This window comes from Sparus aurata, chromosome 17, assembly GCF_900880675.1.
Source record: "Sparus aurata chromosome 17, fSpaAur1.1, whole genome shotgun sequence".
NCBI classification, from domain to species: Eukaryota; Metazoa; Chordata; class Actinopteri; order Spariformes; family Sparidae; genus Sparus; species Sparus aurata.
In genome coordinates this window covers 6614977-6640178 of record NC_044203.1, presented here as the reverse complement: position 1 = coordinate 6640178, position 25202 = coordinate 6614977, and the positions used below count along the sequence as shown (strand labels likewise).

The 25202-nt window shown below is 40.5% G+C and overlaps 1 protein-coding gene across 2 annotated transcripts; it reads right to left on the bottom strand.

The window, feature by feature from the left end:
• Positions 1–823: 823 nt before the first annotated feature.
• On the bottom strand, positions 824–23721 carry sim1a (SIM bHLH transcription factor 1a). Of its 2 annotated transcripts, none has more exons than XM_030392761.1 (12): positions 23613–23721; positions 22957–23446; positions 16845–16927; positions 14209–14298; positions 14015–14123; positions 13830–13915; positions 13223–13422; positions 11707–11822; positions 10557–10704; positions 5800–5968; positions 4355–4766; positions 824–4140 (listed from the first exon to the last, which is right to left on the bottom strand). In XM_030392761.1, the coding sequence occupies exons 2-12, from the start codon at positions 23129–23131 to the stop codon at positions 3422–3424; spliced, it is 2307 nt and encodes a 768-aa protein (XP_030248621.1). In that variant the 5' UTR covers positions 23132–23446; positions 23613–23721; the 3' UTR covers positions 824–3421. The 2 variants fall into 2 exon arrangements, with proteins under 2 accessions (XP_030248621.1, XP_030248622.1); XM_030392762.1 differs by having other exon boundaries at positions 11716–11822.
• Between the last annotated feature and the right edge of the window lie 1481 nt (positions 23722–25202).

Below are 25202 nucleotides of genomic sequence, written 5' to 3'. Positions count from 1 at the left end.
CATTATAACTAATGCAATTGGTCCATTAAACATATTTGTGGTTTTCACAGTAAAAAAACAAACTTTTTCTACTCTGATTTCATGTTATTTTGTGATTTTAGGTCCATAGTGTTAATATAGTACCTTAAAATGAAATAATAACTGTACAGTCACACATGTGAGGTTGTGCTAAAAATAATTACACCAAGTAAGGCAAGGTAAATAGTTTTTAAGGTGAAATATAATGGTATAATCAAAAGTAGTCAAAAACAGCCAATTATATCCCTGACGCCCCACCTTCAAACACAGCCTCATTTGGCCATCCATGAAAAAGCTCCTTAACCTCCCACTTTTCTTTAGGAAAACAATATATGTCGGTATGTGAATTTATAATGTTTGAAATTCTATGTAAAATATAAACCACATGTAAAATGTCTGTGACCACATGCAGACAGCATTTGTTAAATGTTTCACAGGTAGTAAATTCTCCTGTTAGGCTACAACAAAGGCACATGAGACATGCACAGGAAGCACATGCAAACCATTTTTGAATTATGAGTGGAAAAATGACATCAAATATAATATGTGGGCACAGGAATTCATCACATTTGAAATGCTTTACATGTGATGCATTTAATGTGCATGCATACGTGAATGTAAATATTTGAATGTGATTTCTGTTATTCTTTGTTTGAGATGTGTTTTACATGTGGTGAATCTTCTGTTATCTTTTGCTAGGGAACTGTTGGACTTTCTGCTCACGACAAATGTGATTTTGTTGTGTATGAAATGCCGTGTTTGAATGTTTTATTAAAAACAGTGACAACAACAAAAAAACATGACATCTCTGCAAAATGATTTTATTTTGTCTTTTAGAATTTGCTTCAGTCAAAAACACACTCAGTATGCAAGCAGTTAGACTGGATTTGATTGCAGCTATATTTCAAAATCATAAAGAAACATTTACTCAATAAATACAGTTTTGTCCATGTGCTTAAATGTAATGAGATTATCTTTTCTGAGCTTATTTACAGTACACCATAAATTACTTTTAGGAGATGAAGCACATTTCAGGCTTTGACAAAATGAAAAAAAAAAAAAAAAATCCAAACTTGTATAAATATAGGTTCATCTAAGGACTGAAGAGGACAAAAAGAAGAAAATCCAAGAGAAAACAAGAATCCTGCTGTACAAACATGCCCACATAACAATAATTAACAGTTGCTTCAGGGATCCGTCGTAATGAATGCAATTAAGCTGCCTCACCTGGCATTCTACAGGTCAAATTGCATATTATCACAAGTGTCAATATTCCGACAGTTACTCAAACGATTTCCACAGATATTAGGATGGAAAACGTACATTCCTCCTCATATCTTCTGCTATTTCCTTAGATGATAATTTAGTTTCTGCTCAAACAAATGCTGTAAAATATATATCAGGTAATTTTATTGCCGTGCCAATCCAATATTTTCCCTCCACCATGATTATTCAACATGTACTGAAACAGAAGACGTTCTGTGTCAACTATTTCAACACGTCCAACAATCCACGTCCAACAGTGTCCGTCTGCTCACTGTACAGTCGTGTTTATCTTGTCAGCCCTGTACCTTCCTTTTCTTCTTTACTTTCCTGCAAGATACCAACACTTTGAGAAAAGTAACATCAAGATTATGGTTTTGCATATTAGTCTGTGAAGTTTAATTAGTCTGCATCACTGCAAAGTGCACAACACCCACACCTGTCTTTTCCCCCCTAAATGCATTGAAAAACAAGGAGAGAAACTCCATCTCTTATAGTGCAAAAGGTTACACACATGGGGACGAATGTCAAAGCAGATCTTCAATGTCACTGTGTTCACTTCTTTTTCATCATACCGATCAATTTTGACTGTCTAACTTACAAAAATAAAATCAATTTATATTAATACTATAATGAGATGTTGGCAGTAAAACATGAGCATGAGCTTCTGCTCAAACATGGAGATTTCTCATTACAGATGACCCATCATTAAGTATGTTTCCATCCACATGTTTACATTTTGGAGACTGTCTTCCCCAAAACAACAGCATCAGTTGTGTCAGCAAGTGCCTCTGAATGACATACATTTAGATTCAAGTGGCACAGCCCTCAACTGGAGGTAGTAGAAGCAAAGGAGGAGGTCAGGTGGTGTTATAGAGTGACAGTGTCTACATGGGGAGAACATCAGGGTGGACAGCATGATCATGATTGTTCCCTGATCCCAGTGATGTGGTTATTACTTCCATGGAGGGGCTTATGTTTTCACGTGTCTGTCTGTTTGTTTGTCGGTTGGTCAGCAGGATTACAAGAAAACTACTGAATGGATTTCCATGAAACTCTATCATCTATAAGTGAGTACAATTTGATGTGGATCCTAGATCTGGTGATCTTAAATTATGGTTAAGCAGTTACAGGGGCTTTATTCAGGCTTGACTGAATTAAAAAGGACTGTTGGGGCCATTTTAGTTACTGTCACTATGATGCAAACCAAAATCCAGGCACGTCATTTTTTACAACTTAACCAAACCTTAACCAGAGTACTGTCACATAAAACAGATTGGTTTTCAACAGTGATTTGATACAGTTTTATAGGGAACAGACACATAATGTGTTTCTGCTAATAGTGGCATCAGATCATTAACTCCAGCAAGGAGCTTCTTTTTTCACACCTGTCTGTTTGCAGGATTACACAAGAACCACTGAGTGGATTTCCATGAGTCTTGTATGGAGGATGGGTCTCGGCCTGAATAGACCAATTTTTTTTTTTTTTTTGTTTAAATTTAGTTTATTTCTCAAGGAATAATGCAAAACTCAGGCGTCTTTAGGTGGCTGGTGTCTCTAAGGGTAAAGGGTATCCATAAGTACAGAAGTGGAACATTGGGCCTTGGAGAAGGTATGGGCTCTAACAAGTGCCATTGTATCTCTACAGAGCAACTTGCTGTTATTTTAAATTTGCATATTAGAATCAAGTTTACACACTTTTTCTCACATGGAGAAATTGGTGAATGAGTGAAGGGATGTTGCTTGCAGTTGATGGAAACAGATGTTTGACAATGTTGCAGGACAAACTTTAATTTCCAACATAGTACGCACGTGTTTTGAATGTTGCTGCCGACCACTCTGACAAGTCTCTCTTTGACCATAGGGAGCAAACCAAGAAGAAATAATATGGCTGCAAACATAAAGGGTTACTGACATGTTCCTTTGCAGAGTGTGAAAAGTGAGTAATATTTGCTTGGAAATATAGCTATAATGTACTCTAGCTCTATGATGAAATAAAAAATGAGTTCTGAATCACAATTGACCGGTATGATGGAAAAACAAGCTGACATGATCCATAATGACAATGGATTAATGTTGCAACGAAGCTAACCAGCTCCGGCTGTGTGCCCGCAGTCCCACTGTGTGTGTTAGATGAGTGTTAGCTGCCATTGGTGATAATGACAGAGGTGCCTTTGTGTCCGGGTGTCTGCTCTGCCGGTATAAGGAGGTGAGGGGTCATATCGTAGTGCGTGGGGCCTGTGCTGGCGGATGTGCAGTAGCCCCGGAGGCTCTCTGGGTCATATAGGTGCTCCAGAGTGTAGCCTGTCAGAGAGAAGGCTGTATGTTTGTCCAAGTAGGGCCGTGGGTGGGCATGAGAGGGGTAGAGGGCTGGGGCCGGGGTGGGGGAAGTCGAGCACGGGCCCGGCCGACCAAATGGGTGGTGTAATGGCAAAGAAAGTGGAGAAAGATCTGTCTGGAGGTAGTCTTTGGGCTTGTGGAGGTGCTCAGACCCTGGGCTGCTGAGCCTGGATAGGGGGGCAGGACTAGGCGCAGGGCTGATCACCTGACTCAAACCTCGACACACCACAGTCTGGAGAGGCAGTGGCCCTTGAGTATATTCGGGGGTGAAGCATGGACCAGGGCCCTTTGGCAGCCCGTTAGCTGGTCCCATTGGGGCATCTGGAGGGCCCCTGCGCAGCTGAAGTCGGCATTCTTCTTCCTTGATCATCTGTTGTGTGGCTCGGATCAGTGTTTCTATCTTGCTGGGTTCATGTGGGCTGCAGCGGTAGTGGTCAGCTTGATACCGATCCCCTGAGTCACTTGCCGAGCCTCCATCTGGGGAGCTGACTACGCTGTCCTCATCCCAGTGGCCCCGGCCTGCAGGAGAAGACAATGAAAACAGTCAATACTGAGGAAATACTTACAATAATTTATATTCTTAGCAACTATCAACACCCCGAGTCTAACAGCAAACACCCTCAATCATCTCTGGATATTGATTAGGTGGCGGGCTCAGTCTAAAAATGTCAAAGCTTCATCTGCCCATATAGCTCTGTCACTACCGTGCACATGGCCGAGGTCTTGGTCTCACCATGGTAGCTGTGGATGGCTGTGATGTGTGGCATGCTGCTGTTATGTCCCTCTTGGTTCTCCAAGGAGTTCTTGCTTAACGGTAAGATGGACCTGGCAGGACCCCACCACGCATCCCTGCCAGATGGTGGCGCTCCGAGAAAATATCGTCCCGCCTCACATCGACTCCGTTCACAACTTTGACCTTGACCGTGTGTGTGAAGGTGTGAGTAGCCATCATTGGTGGTGTGATGCTGTTCTTCGGACAAGCTGTGGCAGAGCATGCGAGGATCAGTGAATTGCCTGTAGACACAGGAGGCATCAAGGCCTTCAGTGTGCTCCAGTAGATGAGGGGAAGCTGAGTCAGTGAGGGGGCTGCTGCCCCACGGACTGTCCTGGTCAGATTCTGACCGCTCCGTCTGGAAGTTAGGATACTATGAGAAATGTGGGGAGGAAGTCAAGAAAAGACATTACAGAAAGCCTTTAAATGACTTGGCACACCCTCTGAGGGCCACAGTTGAGACCAGAGACAATCAGACACACACACAAAAAAACATTTTATACAATATCATGTTTATATGTATATACAAGTCTATTCTATTCCTTACCTTTTTAATTAAATTGTTTATTTTTTACTATTGTTATTGTTTTTTGTAATATTCTGTCCTTAGCTGCTGTGGCAAACAGATTTCCCCGTTTGTGGGACAATAAAGGAATACTGATTCTGATTCTGATTCTGAAAGTTAGCTATGCTACCCAAGTCCCCAGGAACAATGCCAACTTTGTCTACAGGTGAAAACTGCAGGTCACGTGGTGCACTTAGGCCTAGAAATGCCTTTTTCCCAAGCATAACCATTTGAACAAAGAAAATTTACTGAGTGCCACGAACACAAGAATCTGAAGTCACAAAGAGACCCGAAAGTCTTTACATTTTACCATGTGTGCAAGAGTCATCCACCTTGGTCTGTAAAGCACTCTAATCAGCATGTGCTGTGCTTCAAAAATGCAAAAATCCTGATGAAATGTTTCTTTATAATTGTCCAGTGAGCAATGTCTGAGATTGCGCTCTGAACACGATTCTTCACATTTCTGATGTTGTTACTGACAGTGGCCAGTCCTTGGGAGGCTGATTGGTCTTCTAGTTGAATAAATAAAAACAACTATAACATTTGTTTTGCTCATCTGGCAACATAGCCTCATGCATAATTGGGGCGCTCTTGCTTTAGTGGGGGTCGTTACTCAAAAAGGTTGAGAGCCACTGACCTAAAGAATCAGTGCATGCTCGTTTCAAAACCAGTCAAAACAACATTAAGTACCACAATGTGTGGTACAGTGTTTCAACATCGTAGCAGTTGAGTGCGACCTAAATACGGAACTTTCCAACGTTTCAGACCACTGTACTGTGTATTCACATCAGCATCATGTGTATGATTTGAGTCCAGTAATTTCAATACATTAAATCCTTACCTGTGTGTACGGAGAGAGTCTAGCTTTGGTCTTGGGTCGGGATACTCTGCTCTTGGGAGTTCTGCAGTTCTCTGTGAGGCTGCTGGTGGTGCTGCTGCTGCTGTATGGGAAAGAGGCCTTGGATGTGGCCTGGTCCAGAGAGAGCTGGAGGCCTTTATACTCTGTCTCCCTAAAGACATAAACATACATTTAATGTAGTGTATTCACTGTACTATTGTTGATATTTTGCATTAGAGAAAGGAGAAATCCTAGTCCCCTGGAAAGGCTGTGTATTAAAGAACACAAACAGCCCATGTGTACCTGCGTGTTTGGCTTTCCTCTTGGTGCAAAAACCCATTAACATCTGACTAGCAATTAGAGCCTCATCATGGTGCTGAGGGGGCCAGCATGCAGAGAGATGTGTGTTTGTGTTTCTGTATGTGTGAGTGCAACTGCTGGGAGAGGTGGGGGTGTGCTAAGAGGGCTGGGATGGCTGTTGGGATGCTTGTTTTACCAGAAGGATTGCAGCAAGGCCTTCAACAAACACTCTACAGAGGAAAGCTGTCCAATCAAATACACTGGGAGATTAAAGGCTATGTCTGTCTAAATCAGGCCCATAGGAGAAGCTTGGCTGTCTCACTGCTGGGAAAAGGGAATTGATTTCTCACTAAAGTGTTCTACAGATCTCACCATTGATGAAGAATCACATCTGAGACAACAGAAAACCTGGACAGGGTTTGCTTGAGACAAATTGTGATCCCTCATCCACACAATTTACAAAGATTTAATGTTGAATTTCAGCAATCTATGACTGACCTCTTACAAGGGTGCATCCTCAGATTATTTTGATTGCCGATTAATCTGCAGGTTACTCTCTCGGTTCATCAGTGAATTGTTTGGTGTGTTGAACCGTTAAACACAATTTCCCAGAGCCCAAGGTCACTTCTTGAAGGTTCTTGTTTCATCAAACTGACCAGTCCATCACCCTAATGTATTACTACTATATACTACAACATAAGCCATACAAAGCATCCTTTACCTTGCAGGAGCTGGAGTCAGAAAATGTTTGGCATGGCTGCTCAAAAAATGTATATTGATAAATTATTGTGAATATTTGCTCATGAATTTTCTATCAAGCAATCATCTGTTCCAGCTCCAGCCTATTATGTATACACTGATCACTTTTGCAACATATGATATTAATACACTAGTGGTAATACAGTCATTTAGGTCAGATACCTGAGGAACACTTGAAAAAAAGAGGACAGAGCCCAAAACATCTGTGAGTAAGTGGATTGTTATTGATTTAAAAACAAAAAACTCTATATTAGTGGAAATCATAACCAATGGTCATTACACCCCTTAAAATGAGGCAGTACCTATTTCATGTCCTCGTCACAAGTTGCACATTATTTTGTTGAAAGCAATTGAGATTTTACATATCAACACTTTCAGGAGACAATCAAGAGAATAATCAAGTATGCCAGAAAAAATAACAAAAGATGTGAGCCAAAAATGTATTTTTTGCCCAAACAAGGATGATTTCTTTTTTCATATGCTTTTTAATACATTTCTGAAATTTGTTCTGTGACCCCTTGAAGCATCTCAACTCCCAGGTTGGGAAGCAGTTCTCTAAAAGTGAGAAGCTGAGCTGTACGTTCTTTGTTTTACCCATGTGAACTTAGATTGCTAAACTCGCTAAATGTTACAAAATGCAGACATATCAATAAAAGTATTTGTATTGGGCACTGACGTTGTGTTCTCTTAAACAGAGCAGGTTTGAGTGCCTGCATTATGAACTATTGTGGGTGAAACATGTGGCTATGTGCTTTGGCTGTTTACATGCCTTTATTCAAAGGATTGCTAAATCACGGTTAGGTTGTGGTAGCAGAGGCAGGTGCAGAGGTTATCAGAGCTGAACACACAGTGGGAGTTCACATGCAGGTGAAGTGGCCTTATCAGAGGTGATATCAAGGCTGTATACACTAAAGCTACCGGGAAAACTAACTCCGCTCTGATAACAACACACAAAAGAAGCGTGCTGCCTCGTTTTCATCATCACTGTGAGGCTCAATCCATACAGCATCTCAACAAGATTTACAAAAGGCAGAACAAGGAGGAAAGCAAGGCTGCGCTCCCCTCACACTAAGCTGGAGCCCATAAACACTCATCAAGTTTACAGCCTATCAATTAAAAGGCCATAAACACAAAGCTGTTATGGATTTGATGTAGGAGGTAGGGGAAATGTGTGTCAAGCTGTTCTGTGCCTCTGAATGCAGCCAGCCGCGCTACTTAATGGAGGGTTTTATAGGCCTCATTCATTCACATGCTCACTTGAACATCTGTGAAATATGCACATCAGGAGTCATAAAATAATAAGATAATAGGCAAGTAAATTGTACCCCTCACTTAATAAGAGGGCAGCTCATGCAGGTAGAGGCTGTGCCATGATTACAGATTGATTTTATTGGATTGACGTGAAGTAGCTGCATATAATGAGGGTTTTCATGGGGCTGGTGGACTGTTTGTGCAGGATAAAGGCCCAGCAAATGCTATCCCAGTCCAGTCAGATATGCTTCAGCACCTGCCTCTGTTTATATACTCTGAAGGGAGAACTGCCAGTCTTAGATAAACTATACCAGGTGACTGACGCTGCCACAGAGAGGCTGCCACAGGTAACAGCCAACACATGAGCACACTTAACAAACTCAGTAACAAAGGGCTCAGACATTCTGACATAACTGGCAATCAGGAGAGCAGGTACAGCGATAGAACAGGAATGTCTACTATGAGAAACAGCAGGAAAGTTCTGGTCTTGCAAAAATAAACCATAATAACATTTCCTTTGTTTCTAACTGATTACACAAAAATAAAGACAGAATATGACTTGACAAACTTCCTTCATTCCAAGATTCTGCAAATCAGGCTTCAACAAACAAATGTCATATTTCCAATTAACCTCCAGTTAATTGCTTCACAGCAACCGTTTGTGTAAATCTCTAGTACCAACACTCATTATCTTATCAAAGCAGAGAATGACAGCACAACAGCATCCTGAGCCACCCCTCTCTGCCCTGAAGCTGCCAGACATATCTGTCATTTCATACCAAGCCCATCTAACTGACAACTGTCAGCTAACATGTACCACAACAAATCTACAAAGCAGTACTCCGCAATCTTTTCATGCCACTAAATGCTCTGTTTCGCTATTCACTATCAACAACAATATAAGTATGCCAGAGGGTAAAAGAATAATTAGCAAAATAATAATATACAATAGTGATTCAACCAATAGTGATTAGTAATTGTGTTCAGGGTTTTGGATTGGAAAGAGTCGATGTGTTGTTGGTTAGAATAGCTGGATGATCAACTGTGGGTGTTACATCCGTAATCTACCATCCATCCATCCATCCATCCATCCATCCATCCATCCATCATTTCTTTGAACCATTTGGTCTTTATCAGTCATTTCTAATTTATTTGGAATTATGAGGTCACACCCTGTCTACATTGGACGTGTGCCAGAAATATTTTGTTTATCTGTAGAAATAGTTATTCATGTTATCTGCTGCCGTGCTCCAGTCACTGTAAGCCAATAAAGACATTAAAGTCAGAGTGATGTGTTTAAGTTTTTACATGAATTCCTATGATAACATGAGAGCAACAAGTTGTTGGTCTGACTCTTGATTAAACTTTTTTACTTCCCTATCCTGTCTGGGACTCACCCCAAGCCCGCTGGTTTGTACAGAACACATACATCTTTCAACAGGAATCACAAATACATAGTTTAATTTATTTATATGAGTAATACATTGCAGTGTTGATTGTCAGAAAAATCATGATTTGAATAGATTTTTATTTTTTGCATAATGCAGGAAAAGTTACACAAAATTGAAACATCATACTTTTAAGATATTATATTCAAGATATGTGAACATAAATAGCAACAGATCTACACCACCTGCACGGCTGTCTTTGTTATGTACACTAAAAAATACAGGTTCAGGTGGTGGCGCCGTACGAATGGCTATGTTTTCAGTTTTGTTTTTTTCTTCTTTATCTGATCTTATCCCACTCAGCTATCCACCTACAGTTTTTACCAGATGATTCAACCAATTAAGGGACAGACAGAGACAGAGTTAGAGTAGAAAAGTCTGCACAACACTTCATTTCCTCCTGTTTGTGTTCCTTGACAAGGATTTAGCCTGGAATCTGCAGACAGCTGCTTACTAGTGTTAAACACCCAGCAAGTAGGGACAGACTGTTGGCTCCTGTGATTTCAACTCTTATAACGAGACACAACAGTTTGTTTATTAATTGTCTCAAATCAGTGTGCAGAGCCCGTTTCAGTCTTCGCCTCATCACCAGTCACCTGGAGTTGGACGGGGACATGTTGAGTCATGACTGTTGAGACTCAAGATGGCTGGATAGCCAGTTATCATTAACATTATCTTCTGATTAGAAATAAACTTTTTGTGCATGTTCAAAAAAGCCAGATTTGAACAGTATAGGCATTGTGTAGCACTACTGCTATGGTTGACAGATGAAACAACTGACAGTCATTGAAAGGAAGAACATGTCGCAGTACTGGCCTCTGCTTGATCAGAGGACTGCGCATTAACATCATAGCAGTGATCATTTAGCATCAAGACATAAACATAACAACACTGTCTATCTCATGTAAGAACCTTTATGATTTCTGTGTGGCTGTCAGATTTATCAGCATATTGGTAACTTACCACTGATAACTTAATCTAGCAGCATTTAGGAATACTCACGTGAGAACATAGTTGACACTGACAATGCAGTGAGGTCGGGATGATCGGCTGTTGTGGACAATGGTTGCATAACTCTGGACCCAGACCCAGCCGCCATGCTTGGCCAAGAAACGGTAGTACTTAGTTGTGACCTGACCTTTCACCAGCACTAAAGACCACAAGATGGGAAAGACATAGCAGCAAACCATTACTGTGGGGGGGAAAGTGTAACAGTGTAAACAAGTACAGCATATACTAAATTACATCAGGAAATAGATGTTACAGCAAAACGTGATGAATTACTAAAATCAGTCAAATGTGACGGTGGAGAACTGCACCTAATGTACTTTATTTAATCTTAGGCTATGTTCACACAGCAGGCAAATCAGATTTGTCTTTGGAATCAGATCTGAAAGATGGAGTGTTAACACTATTATTTGCAAGAGATTCTATCAGATTAGGTTGTTATGGTATATGCTGTAACTCTGCATGCTAGCTCTCCTACATGGAGGCACACTCTTGAAACAATTACACTGTTACATTGCGGAGACAGCCTGACTCCACAGTTGCTGTCAGTTGTTCTGTGTTGTCTTGCATACTGCTCTGCTAGCATTAGCATGGAAAAATGTTTTGTGGGACTACCAAAAGCTCCTCCGACTTTCGAACTTCATGGGGGCAGAAGATAATATCTGAAATCTAATTTTTGGTTGAAATTACCCTTTATAAATATAATAAATTAAGCAACTTAGAATTTCTTTGCTTTATTCTCATAAATAACTTCAGGTAATGTAACATAACAACATAACATGATCTGACCTGATTAAACACTGCATAGCAACACAACACATAACACAACTTAAGGCCTTTGCACACTAAGTCCAAATTGGTGTGAAATGGCTGCACGTTTAAAAATAAATATGACCTCATGTTGTGTCAGTCATGTGGGCAAGGTTTCTCTGTGTAAAGGTTTTATATTGGATGACAGATTAATGACATGATGTCATTTATTAAAGCAGTATGGCATTAGAAAACGTAATACAACAGTGCATAGTGTGTCTGTACTTGAACAGTGTGCATGTTTATGTAAGTGTGTGTGTGTGTGTGTGTGTGTGTGTGTGTGTGTGTGTGTGTGTGTGTGTGTGGAGAGAATTTGTAGAAAAGTAAAACAAACCTAACTCACACAAGTGATGAGCACAGCGCAGGTGGAAAGAGTCACAGCTGTGGACGTGATGGTAGAGTGTCTTCTCTATCAGATCCTGAGGCTCGTAGCCTGTCAGCTCTGCAACCCTGACACACACACATACACACACAGAGGGTACATTAAAGCCTTCCCACATATAAACATACTCACACTCTCATAGACAAATGTGGTCAGAAGTTTACATACACCTGTGAAGAGCATGTACTGTATATCATGGCAGTCTTGATTATTAATGGTTTCTCTCATGTTTCTGTGGTGAATGAGTGGAACACATACTACTTTGTCACAAAAAACAATCATGAAGTTTGGTTTAGTAATGAATTTAGTATAGATGCTCTATAAAGGTGACTAAATCTGCTGGGTCAAAAATATAAAATACAGTAACTTGAACAATAAATTCCAGTGATTATAGAAAGTTGTGTTGATAACATGTTCTTTGTAGCATGACCTTTTCACTTCGTCTGAGTGATTCTGATTGATAACAGCTGATGACTTTTCTGAGCTCATTTTATTAGGGCTTGTTTTATACACCCATAAGACTGCCTCGATTAGGAAGGAAATACAAACTATCATCTGCTGCTGAGAGAAAACTGGTCAGGATGGTAAAGAGTCAACCAAAACCAAGTCTGCAATGAATTACAAGCTGGAAGACAGGTGTCAGTGTCCACAGTCAAGTGTGTTTTACATCAACATGAGCTGAGAGGCTACTGGCACTGAAGAAACCCTTGTTCCAGGCGCAGCACCTTAAAGCTGGACTGTCGTTTGCTGCTGATCACACTGACAAACAAAAAACCTTCTGGAAGAAAAATGTGTGGTCACATGAAACAAAAAGTGAGTTGATTGGCCACAATGAGCAGCAATATGTCTGGAGGAGAGAAGGTGAGGCCTTTACCTGCAAGAACACCATACCTACTGTCCAGCAAGGTGGTAGTATCATGCTGTGGGGCTGTTTAGTTGAACTTCACTAATTCTGTCAAGAGGAGTGGTTAAAAACTCAGCCAGAGGACCACCACAAGCTTGTGCATGGCAAAAGCACCTACTTGAGGTGAAAATGGCCAGGCTTCATTTAACCAATAATAAGAATTACTGTATGTATATTAATGAGCCAGCACATTTGGTCACATTTTCAGAAGACCTATAATAATTTCATTATTGAACCAAACTTCATCAACGTTTTTTCAACGAAAAATGAGAGAAATCATTGAAACACAAGACTGCCATGATATACATGCTCTTACCAGTGTATGTAAACCACGACTGTACATTCCTTTTACCAACAGGGGTTGGAGTACAATTCCGTGTCAACCAAGAGAGGACTTCTGTTCCTAGTCATTATGAAAATAACACAAAATGTGATGGAACACACAAAATATGTTACAAACAAATATGTGGAAGAACTAACATACGCACACACACTGTACATGCATACAAACATGTATCCACTGTGTGCAGGTAAATACAAAACACTGCATTGTACAAGATGTACCGTGAGTCGAGGAAGATGAGCTTCATGTCCAGGCTGGCCCTGAACATGAACATGTTGCTGTGCAGTTTGATCTCAGTAACAGCGCTGGGCGGCAATGAATGGCCGACAGCCACCAGTCCCACGTTCTGATAGCAGCCGTCAAACGGAGACATGTCCAGGCTGTACTGACGGATCTTCAGGTAGCCACTGCAGTGGATCACCTGGGCCAAGAGTTTGCAGATGGATAAAAGTAAGTAAGGATTAAATTCAATCCATACACGTTTCAGAAGTCCTATTTAGTCGGGCTCAGGAAGAGTGCAGCATACACATCCAGAGATGTCCGTCTTTTTATAATAGCCTAACATTTATCAACACTTGCTGAGTGTGTCACTCAGGCCAACATATTCTAATTGCAAGCTTTAGACTGTGTGGCGGGCCCTTCACTCATCACTCTGGATGAGCATCAGTTTAGAACTTTAGTTGAGTTTTGTCAGATTCTATTTGATTGATTGTTTTTACTTCACAGATGACGTTATTGTCAGAGTAATGATTTTATGACGCAGTTACAAAGCACTAACAAGATAAAGACAAATGCACACATGCCAGTTTATCAGCACAGCACTGTTACCTTGTAGCCGCCACAGGTAAGACCAGCATTTCTTTTAGCGAGGACACATTTCATTCTCAGAAAGAAAGAGCGTTCCATCTCATATTCTGCAGAGAATAAGAAAACATGCAAAAACACCAAGTTATTTATGCTGTGTGATGAATTCATGTCCTTACACAGTACAGCATGCCTGGGTTGTTGATTACCATGAACAAAGTGTGAATGGTAAGGCTGGTGTGCTGTGAGGACGGCTGTCATTTCATCGTGGTCTGCTGGATGGATGTATTCATAAATACTGTTTCCCGTTAATTCTACCTGTTGAAAAGAACAATCATCTGAGAGCTGTGACAATTCATAGCCAAAGTTTTAGAAGAGGTCACATTCAGCTTGTCAAACCAACCTGCGACAGGCCCAAGTGGACGGATGCTGTTTCTGATATATACATTATTTTCCCGTCTGGAGCCACCACAAAAATGAAGCCATCTAATGTCTGAAAGAAACAACAATTAGAGTGTTATTTTATAGGTTACTAACAAGGCCTAAATGAATTCGCTTTTTAATAAAATCTGTGTTGTTGCCTTGAGACCATTCCCACGGCCAAGGCATAGACACTATATTGTCTTATTATTATGATTAGTGATTATGATCTGTTGAAATAACATTGTGAAAAAAAAATTATGATTTAAAGAACATAATTAAATAACAAAAAGTAATAAGAATGACATGCAACGTGTGCTTTAAAAGGAACATCTGACCTAACCACGCAGTTCCTAAGAAACAACAGAAACCATAGTTTGTGCTGCTGTTCACAGACCAATTGCAAGTTTAACTGTTGGCATTGTATGTACCTTCAAACCACACACATGTTGAAATTTTACATTTTTGTATGTTGCAACTTTCTGTTTGTTGAGGCGCCGTTTTTAATACATTGATGTGACAACACTGGCCTTATGGTCTAGTTAGGTTTAGGCAAAAAAAAAAAAACTTGTTTTAGGTGAGGAAAAAACATTGTTTGGGCTTAAAATAGCTGTTTTTGCCATCACAAACACAGATGGAAGTTGTTCCTCTGGCTCATTAAAAATATCTAGTGGTTTCAAAGTTGAAACACAGTCTCAAACACCTAGTTATAACTTTACTAACATCCCCTCCTCCTACTGACATGAAAATCAGCTCATATAGGCATACTTTTGATATGAATGTGTTATTACAGATATAGTATGTCGATTGTCAATATAGTACTATGAAACGTACAAATTCAAACCCAACTGTGGTTAGTAGACATGAAAACTGACAAAGTGTTATGCTGGGATGGTATTTCATTCAGCGGAGAAATGTTGCTAGTGTTCTGTCAACCCATTTTGAACAATATCAAACTGAACAGTATGACCTTCATGAAGCTAGGATTTATTACAGTCTGTTGTACTAGACTGCATTCACTTTAGCTGGGTGTAGCCTACTTAATAAACTCAAATGGAGTGGAACAATATAATGTAGTGTATTATTAATATATGTCATATTAAGCGATAAGAAATAGATAATATAATATATAATAATGTAAATGTAAAACTGCAGATCATAATAATCTTAACTGGGGATGTTAATAATTAATCGTTAATAGATTCATTGCTGTTAAGAGTTTACCCAATAAAAGTGTGTCAAATATATCAGAATGAACTACAAAATACTGTTATGCGATCATTTATGTAATAAAAATACAAGTAATTTGTTATTACAAACTATGAAAAAATAACATTTCATCCAAAGATATTATTTGATATTATTATTGTGAGATATCACTACATTTTTTGCAATTTAGTAGCCTCAGTATGGATTTTGTTGGGCCAGTTGTTAATTGCAACAGACCAGAGAGTTGCAATTAAAATGAAGACATTATTTTGTGTTATTTAGTAAATTACTGTATATGTGTATTACTGTTCTTTTAACTCCCAGCGTAGCCCACTCTGATAACACGTCCAACATAGATCATGTCAGCGGTTAAAACTGTTTTCTAATGGAAAAATCCCTACATTATTCATATTATTGATTAAGCAATTCTTAAGGACGCTAACTATTAATCAAATTAATTTATAAAAGCTTGTGTCTCTAATCTTCACCTCTACAAATCAAGCTCTTATTTTACAAGCACTTTATTTCCATAGCTGTTAGCTTTTGGCTAAAGTCTTCAGTGGTTTGTCTTCGCTCTGTGGTCCTTGGCCAGCAACGACCAGCATAGCCTTATTCGTCAAACCAGTCGACCTACATTGTCATTATGAAACCTCATTGTAGACCAGCCTGTGGCCCTATTTGACTATTCTGTGGACCTGTTTGATAAGCTTGTAAACCTCTGGTCCTGTCCACTCTGTAACTGACATTCCTGTTACCGTGATCGGCTGACATGGAGCTCTGTTCAGCTCTCGTCTGTGTCTGTCTGACCAGGACTGGCCAACCTGTGGTTCTCTCTGCTCCATTGTGTTGCTGCTGATGTGAGAGGGGCTGCAGGACACACTGAGACTCTGTACGTGACCAGGAATGTGTTCAGCTCATTTCACTCTTAAAGCACATGAATGAAGGCAGCAGGAGGCAGATGGCAGCAGCCATTAACCTTTACACACACACACACACACACACACACACACACACTACCCAGTTCTGAATAGTAATAATGATTATACTAATAAATATAATAATAATAATTATTATTATTGTATAATAATAATAATAATAATAATAATAATAATAATAATAATAACAATAATAACAATAATAATAATAGTATTAGCTATTACTATCATCATGATTATTATGATTATCATTATTATTGTTGTTGTTATTCGTATTATAAATATTATTATTAATGATACTATTATTAATATTATTATCATTATTAGTATCATTACTTAATCTATTTTAAAGAGCTAAGTTCATTTTTCTTTCATTTGAATGAGTATTTAGAAGGCCTTTTAAATGACCATAAAGCCCATGGTGTGTTTCAGCTGCTCGTAAAGTGTGAAAACTCTCCACTACAGTATTAAGTACCTGTAAGAGATGGGAGCCTAGTTCCTGACTGACTCCATCCAGAGACGTGCTGCGGCTCACATGACCCCAGGACTCCCCAAGGCCTGGTAAACAAATCACACACACACACACACACACACAAAAAAAAAAAACATAGTTACAAGGAATATACTTATACTCATAATGTACACATTTGTCTAAGGGGTCGTCTGTAGCTTAGACACTCTATCATGCTGCTATGAACGATGGAAGATTCATAAGCTTATGTATAGACATCATTTCACTGAGCACACATTATCACAAAAACTTTAGAGGCTTTAAAGGAGCACTCTGTTGTTTAGGTGAGGAAATGTTAATGTGAATGATTTTTTTCTGCCTAAACAATCAAACTCTCTTTGTTTTAATAAACTGCATAAACAAACTGAACTTAAAGGACAACACAATTTATGCTGTTTTACTTTGTTTATATGTGGCGGACCCAGCCAATTTTCTAGCTTCAAACAGCGTTCTGGGACCTTAATTTCTGCTTGTTTGTTCACTTAAGGAAAAAATACATGTTTCTGAGTTTGTATTATTACCTCATAAATATTGTAAATATTACAATTCTGGGTTTGAATTTCTTCTCCGTCTAAATGACACAGTGCCCCTTTAATTACATCAATGCAGGGACAAATAATGCTGACAATAATGTACATTATGCTTCATAAGCTGCTTTGAAAAGACACCATTATTTGTATTCCTTTATCCTTTCTTACACAATTTCTGAATATGATTTCAATTTTAAGATTGGTTCAGACACTTAACTGCCCTTTATGATCACAAACAAGAGTGACGGATGAGAAAAGCAAGAGAAATGAATAAAGTTCGGGTGGTACAACAGTGTCTGCAGGGAGACATGTGGGTACACTGAATGCTGCACTGCACAGGCTCGGTCAACTGCAGCATGGACCATCACAGATCCAAAATCAAGCCAGTACGAGCTCGTACACTGTGTGAAGCTTCGGGTCCGCAGCCTGCGGCTCTAAATCATCGAAAAATGTTGCAGACTGAAACTCTAAAGCGCAGATCGTCCACAGCAGCGGTGAAAGCGCCGTGAGAGTCGGTGTGATGCAGCGGCGCTCCGCATTGAAATGCAAATCCCGCTCTGCAGAGCAAACAGGCGGCATGCAGGGAGCACAGCGCCCCGCAGCCTCCGGACCCACGTGGAGCCAATATGGACTTCACGTTTGCATGAAAAGAAACGATCCAATTAATCGACTAATTCTGACTATTGAGAAAAAGGTGGCTGACTTGCATTTCACTTTAAAGAAAAATAAATATAATAACAGAACCTCTAAAGAGCTTCGTCCGACAGGACCCAGCGCCGGGAGAGAACGAGCTGAGCCGCAGAACACCGCAGACTGTCCGCTGTCCTCGGATCCACCGCGTCCACTCGTGATCAGTTAACACAGCGTGAGGCCGCACAGGACACACACCTCCTCATCAGACTGCGTGTCCTCTGAGGCCACACTGCTGCTGCTCACAAACATGTTAAATCAAGCCTCCCTGCTCTCTATAATAACTTAGCAATAACAATAGTAACATAGAAGTAAGCATAATAATAATAATAATAATAATAATAATAGCAACAACAACAACAATACTACTACTACTACTACTAATAATAATAATAATAATAATATAGTAATATAGAAGTAATCTTAATAACAATAATAATAATAATTATTATATAGTAATATAGAAGTAATCCGAATAATAATAATAATAATAATAATAATAATAATAATAATAATAATAATAATAATATAGAAGTACTACTACTACTACTAATAATAATAATAATAATCGTGTTGGCAGGTCATTGTCGTTAAGTTCATTAGTAAGACGCTCATGGTCTGCATAAGAAAAGAAAAGAAAAGAAAAGAAAAGAAAAGAAAAGAAAAGAAAAGAAAAGAATTAAAAGTGGAGCTTCTGCTGCTCTCCAGGAGCTTCATGGTAGATATGCTGACCTAACGTCCAGGCTGTGTTGTAAAGCCTCTACAATAACCCGCGCAGAGGAGCCGGGCTCCGGGCTCCGGGCTCCGAGCTCCGGGCTCCGGGCTGAGCTGCAGGTGAACCATCAGAGGAGCTGTGTGACAGTCCGAGCTGCTGCACTGAGCAGCGCACGCTTCTCAGCGGAGTTCTAAACAGCGGATTTATTATCAAAACACAAGATGGTATTCACTTGTTCTTCTCACGCGCCAATACACTATTAGACAATCTTGGGAATTTGATACAATATATTTAGTTATTGCAATTTTACATTAGTAGAGCATTCATGACTGACGCCGCGCAGTGCTGCCAGAAACCAGAGGTGTTTGAGGCATGCCCGGTAAAGAAAGCGCAAGATGAAAAAAACCACCAAATACACGAGAGGAAAAAAGACGCGCATCTGTTTCATCTGGTGACGCGTCAGAGGTATCGACACTGAGCTCCAGAGCGGATGTTTGTATTACAAAGAAAAAGGCCTACAAAAAAATAAAATAAGAGGCCAATCACATAGGCTAATTACACAATATCATCGAAATAGCAAGACATTCATTTGTGAGAAACACGTTTGAATAAATGTAATTAACCAAATTAATAATTAGTAACCCCGTTACACCATAAATCAGTTGATTCAATTCAACATTTTATAACACCGAAGCGAATGTGCTGAGGCGCGGCAGCTCGTCTGGGCAGTATTCTAATCCTGAGTTCCCTGAACGCGTCATAACATATATTCACACAACAGCAGCATTAGTGATAATAATGAACTCAGTGGGGAGTGTCGGGATGTGTTACTGAGGGAACCGGACACCTCTCAACACTCACAGACGGTACTGTAGAGGGCTTTACAGTGGGAGAGGCTCCAAAAAAAAGGCTCCACGTGGAGGAAAAAAGAGTCCGCTAGCTTTCTTATATTTGCATTAACAATTATCATGTATAGAACATGTTGCTTATTTAAAGTCACACATAATGTTTTCATTCTAAATCAAGACAAGAAGTGTGTCTGCTGAGGAACACCATGAGGTGCAGGTGACAGCTGAGGAGGTGGCCCTTGAGTTGGGCTCATTATCTTGATCTTTACTTTGTAATGACTTTGAGATTTGAAGCTACCTTGACCCTATAAATAAATTAAGATTCAATCTTTATCAGTCACTGTAAACAAGACCTAAACAGATATCACATTTATCGTACAGTAAATATGAGAAGTGATTTTAGTGCTTGGGTGGAGAGAATTCAGTCAGATATTTGTGGCGTGGAGTGTCGTGTAATTTAACCCAGTGTGGACACCATCGCTGAGGTCGAAGGTCATACTACTGACCACTCTGAGTGCCAGGAATAAAAGTGCCCCCCCGTCACAGAAAAACTAGAAAGAAATCCTTCAGTACATCCCCTTAAAATCAAGAACAATTTCATCTTTTCTTCCCCCCACTTATGCAAACCACTCAAACACTCACAGATGGGCTTCACAACTGAATCGTCATGCGTGCCCTGTGGTGGAGGGTATGTGGGGGTCCTTGGAGTAAAAAGGCGTGAGGAGTCTGAGTGAAGAGGTCCGGCCTTTTAAAACAGCAGAGGTGATTTAATGGGGAAAACACAACACGGCCTGTAAAAGACAGAGGAGTAGAACCCTGCAGCCTGAAAGATTGTCCCCTGAATTATTCAGAGCTCCAGCTTATGTTGCCACACATGTGAAACAGCACAGTTTAGCAGCCAGACAAGATCCAGTCATGCAAGAAATGCAGAATGTAGGCGGCTGGCAGAGAGCCTTTGAGGGCCAACTGAAAAATACAGCCAAGTGCTGTGAGTACAGTGTGACGACTAGACTAAGTACTGATAATTGCAACCTGGTGGATTTTGGAGGGAGGACTCTTCACATTAAATGCACCTTTATCAAGGAGAACTGAGCTGGCGGACTTTCCGTTAATCCAGTTCTTCCCGATTCACACTAAACATTCCAACATCCAGTCACAGTTCTTTGGAATCCTGTGGTTCAATAATAAGGGGTTTCTCACAAACACCCTGCACTTTGCTTTATGCAACATTTATTATAAGACTCTCTTGGAATGTAATACTGCCACACAGTTTTGTGTGAATAATACCAAATGCTTATGCAACACCATTTGTATTTATTTATGTATATTTGGTTCCTTATCTGGTTTTTAAAATTAAATTAAAATTTACCAAAATGTAGATATATATGTATATGTGTATATATCCATAAGGAACACATTATGGTGCCAGTTGGGGAAAAAAAGATGTTTGGGGTGTATTTTTTGGTCATATAATAAACCAAATGAACACAATCTAGAGACATTGTCAAAGTATGCTTTTAAAAAGTGCTCTGACAAAATCAGCCATAAGGTGTTGGAACATGTCCCCTGCTCGCGCTGTGTTTTTGCCACATATGATAATGCACACTATGATTAATGGATTACATTCAGGTGATCCAGCATGCGTCAGTCTCCTGGTTTGCTCATTTGATATCGACACTGATCGTGTGGCGTTTGAATGCAAGGTCCAGACAATGTAGCCGACCATTTAGTTTGACTTAGTTGTGTGTGAACATGTTCTGTGTCGCGTCAGGTTTGATTCCTCTGGTTATCAAGGCCCTCTGGCTGCACACATTTGAAATAAACAGCAGCTACAAATGCTGTGATGCACAAAACTGGATAATGAATGTGACATCCTCTCGATATAATATATCTACTCCTATCAAACAAACCTGTAGTTTCATTTATTGTCTATTAACTGAAATGAAGTAGGCTAAATAATCAATAGGATGCAGTTCCTCCTGGTGATCTGATAATGGGTTTATCACTTGTTCAAAGCACATTTGTCACATGCATAATTAGATTAATCCTATGATTGTGATGCTGCACTGTGACAGAGCTCATGTCTGCAGTATGTGAGTCCAGTGAGCTAAATGATGTTTACAACACAGTGAGAGAGTGGAAGCACACAGAGGCTCCATGTCTCCTTTGTGTTTCCCTCCAGGTTCTTTGTCACTCCACCACCGCCTGCTTTACTGTTACAAGGAGCTCCATATGTTGAGGGATCAGACGTGCACATCATACTAATATCCGCGGCTCTGCACCAGTCACGCAGGACGGAGCCTCATCACAGCTAATCTGCTGGCAGGGGCCGCCAGGGGCCCCGAGGAGACGCCACATCGCTGCAGGCTTGGGACACGGACACGGACACACGGGAGACTGCTGCTGACTCCACACACTCATTTAATAAAGGAGGACAAACTGCGGAGAATGCTGATTCTGACTCATGTCGTTTCTCTGATCACATCACAATCAGCTGCTTGATTTAATGTCCCCACGATGATGCACATTTTTGCTGACAGATATTTTATTAATAATAATAATTATAATAATTATAATAACAGCCCATTAGGACATATGTAATGCACATTTACCAGTAATGCACTGACGCAGTAGGCTTAAAAAAAATAAATAAATAACAACTAACATTAGGCCGATTTAAAATGTGCGCTCGATCACTTCCCACCGTTTTAGAGTACACTAATGTTCAACAATTAAAACACATAAAGTACATTTATAAAATAAAGCCTGTCGACGTGACGTATTTTACGCGCAAATCTGTGCATGTATTTATTTTTTTAATGTGTGATAAAGCTGTGAGATATTTGAAACGCGGAGTCACCGATTTTTCGATCTTTTAAAATTCAGAAAAAAAAGATTTCGGCATTTGCTGGCAACAAATCACCACAACTGTTCGTCAAAAAGGACACTTCCTGATTTACAGTGTAGCCTAATATTTAATATAAATACATCGTAAAAAAACAGGCTATAAAAAAAAAACAAAAAAAAAAAACGCCACGGCAACAATAGCTTAACATGCCAATAGAATCTTAATTGTTCATATGAATTTAATCCATTATCAGCCTTTATATAAACAGTATAATAGTGTAACAGTTTAAACTATTTAGTTGATTTCAGCGTATTGCTACACATGATCATTGATGAGCCTGTGTGATTATTAGGAGACAGCAAATGATTGATAGGCTTCAAGTCATTGTGTTTCAGTGTGATTGTTATGTGTGTCTGTTATTCCTTCAGGTGAGCAGCTCTCTTACCTTCCGGAAACACTATTCTCATCTTCAGGTAGCTGGTGGTCAGTCGGATGATGGAGGCTTTGTCCAGCTGGGAGGTGATGGCGGAGGGCAACGGCAACAGTTTGGCCAGTTCGTAAAATTCACTGTTTTCCTTCTCCCGTCGGGTCCGGGCAGCATTCTTGGACTTCTCCTTCATGTCGTCGTTCTTCTCTGTCACACACGCTGTTCCACTGTCACTCACTCACTGTCCAGGTGGCTCATAGCATGGTAACGGCTCCGAACATGAAGTAGACGCGTCCCTCTGCTCGGCCTACAATCCACAGCTGGCGCGTGGACACGTTCCCATAGCTCCAGGTGTTGGCGGCGAGCGGGGCATGGCTAATTCCTGGATTTCGGAGGTTTATGGAGGTTTAGAGGCGCTCTGGTCAGCCCATCAGAGGGCTCGCCGCACACTCGAATCCATCATGCCGGGCGTTAACGGGAACAGTGGAACTGCTGGAGACATCGGGCCCTACAGGATGACAGTCATCAGCACTGCCTGTCATACTGAACACTGAAGACACAGCTAGCGTCAAACTTGCGAGGACACTTGTTTGAATCTCTTTACAGAAAGTGGCTGTAGTTTCTTTTTTTAATTGAGCTATATATAGCAGAACAATATAAGCTTATCCTCTTACCTTTTTACAAGTTACAACGACAGTTCGCTAAAGTGACGGCTGTTGGGTTCGAAGTGTCCGGGCTGGACCTCCAGCACACCTCAGCGTTGGCTTATCTTCGATCCTGTGTGATTTTATGGAAAGCAGCGCGCGCTCAGCCTCCTGCTGCTGCAGGCTCGGAGACCCGCCCACTGCAGCGAACTCTGCTCCCATTGGACAATGGGTACCCTGTTCACGTAGTCATTGGCTGCTCTTTAGAGTGACGCGCTCCCTGAGGACCGGGCTGAAAGCGTTCACCTCTGGCCCGTTCACTGACTCCATACTGGGATCAAACGGTATGTGGAGCTCCTTAAAAAATACGTCACTTTCAAATATAAATTGTCTGTAAACAAAAACACAGATTTTGTCGAGATTTCCTTAACGCATTTTAATGTATGGGAGCTTCTCTTCCATTCGGCATAGACTGACTATAACTTCACACTCATGAGTTGTAGAATTGTTTTGCAGCTCAAATGGAACAAAACATCAGCGTGAACTTGTGTGTGTGTCTGTTTGGTACAAATGTGTTCATTTTACAAGCAGATTCTAACAATTTCCCTTACGAAAGATCGAGGTGTGATTTATAAAGTAGTGCTGTTAGGTGTTAAGAGCTAAGATCTTGGAATAGAGTTCGGCGTACGTTCATTCTAAATCGTGCAGACTGAGGCAGAGGCCGACCAGAGCCTGAACAACCGAATCGAAATTGTTGTAAAAGTTAAAATAAAATAAAATAAAATAAAATAAAATAAAATAAAATAGGCTATGCTCAGTTTATGCGTGACTATCTGTTGCGTCTCCCCTCGGAGCTCTCTGTTTTTTCAACATGTTCTGCACAAAGGTTAGTTTTCACTTTCTTGGTCAGGTGATGTAGAACAGGTACACCAGGGCCTGCTGAGACAGTGTGGCCCATCATTACGTGTGTTCAGTATGGAAACCCTTCAGGACGGATTCGGCTACTGATGGATGACTCTTTATCAGCACAGCACTGAGCGGCAGTGGCCGGCAGGTACTGTGTGTTAGTGGAACGCGGCCTTGTGGTAGATGACGCGGAGCCCCGCGGCCTGTGTGCGGCCGCCACCTTCCATTATCACAGCAGCGACACAAAGCAGCCCTCAGATCAGTCCCTCCGTGCTTTTTCTTGGATTAGGCTACGCGCAGGTGTCTTTATTTTCGCAAAGCTTTTTCGTACTACAGTAACTTTATCTGTGATGAGGGATTGTGAATGCATTCGTCCATTTCCCACGAGTCTCCTAATTAGGCTATTTAAAATGTGTTTATTTCAATTCTATTAAAAAATTCAAAAGTGTAAAATCATGCCGTTACATTTATTTTTACGTTTTTTTTTCAGCGGTCGTTGTCCAACGCTTCCAGGATAGGATGGTGATGATGATGATGATGATGATGATGATGATGGCAGAGCGGCCCTCTCTTCCTCCCCGCCTGTGTTGGAGCCAGGGCGGCCGCTCGGTAATGGGATCCAGCCTGCGGTGAGAAAATCATCCGGGATGCTGTAGGCGCACGGAATGGTTGACGCCGGGTTAACCTTCGCTTCGACTTCAAATTTACTGGCAA

Coding starts and splice junctions, on each gene's coding strand:
- sim1a (XM_030392761.1), bottom strand. CDS start 23,131: ATGAAGGAGAAGTCCAAGAATGCTGCCCGGACCCGACGGGAGAAGGAA. Junction 14,124..14,208: donor TCCACTTGGGCCTGTCGCAG/GTTGGTTTGACA, acceptor TCTTTTCAACAG/GTAGAATTAACGGGAAACAG. Junction 13,916..14,014: donor CCATTCACACTTTGTTCATG/GTAATCAACAAC, acceptor TATTCTCTGCAG/AATATGAGATGGAACGCTCT.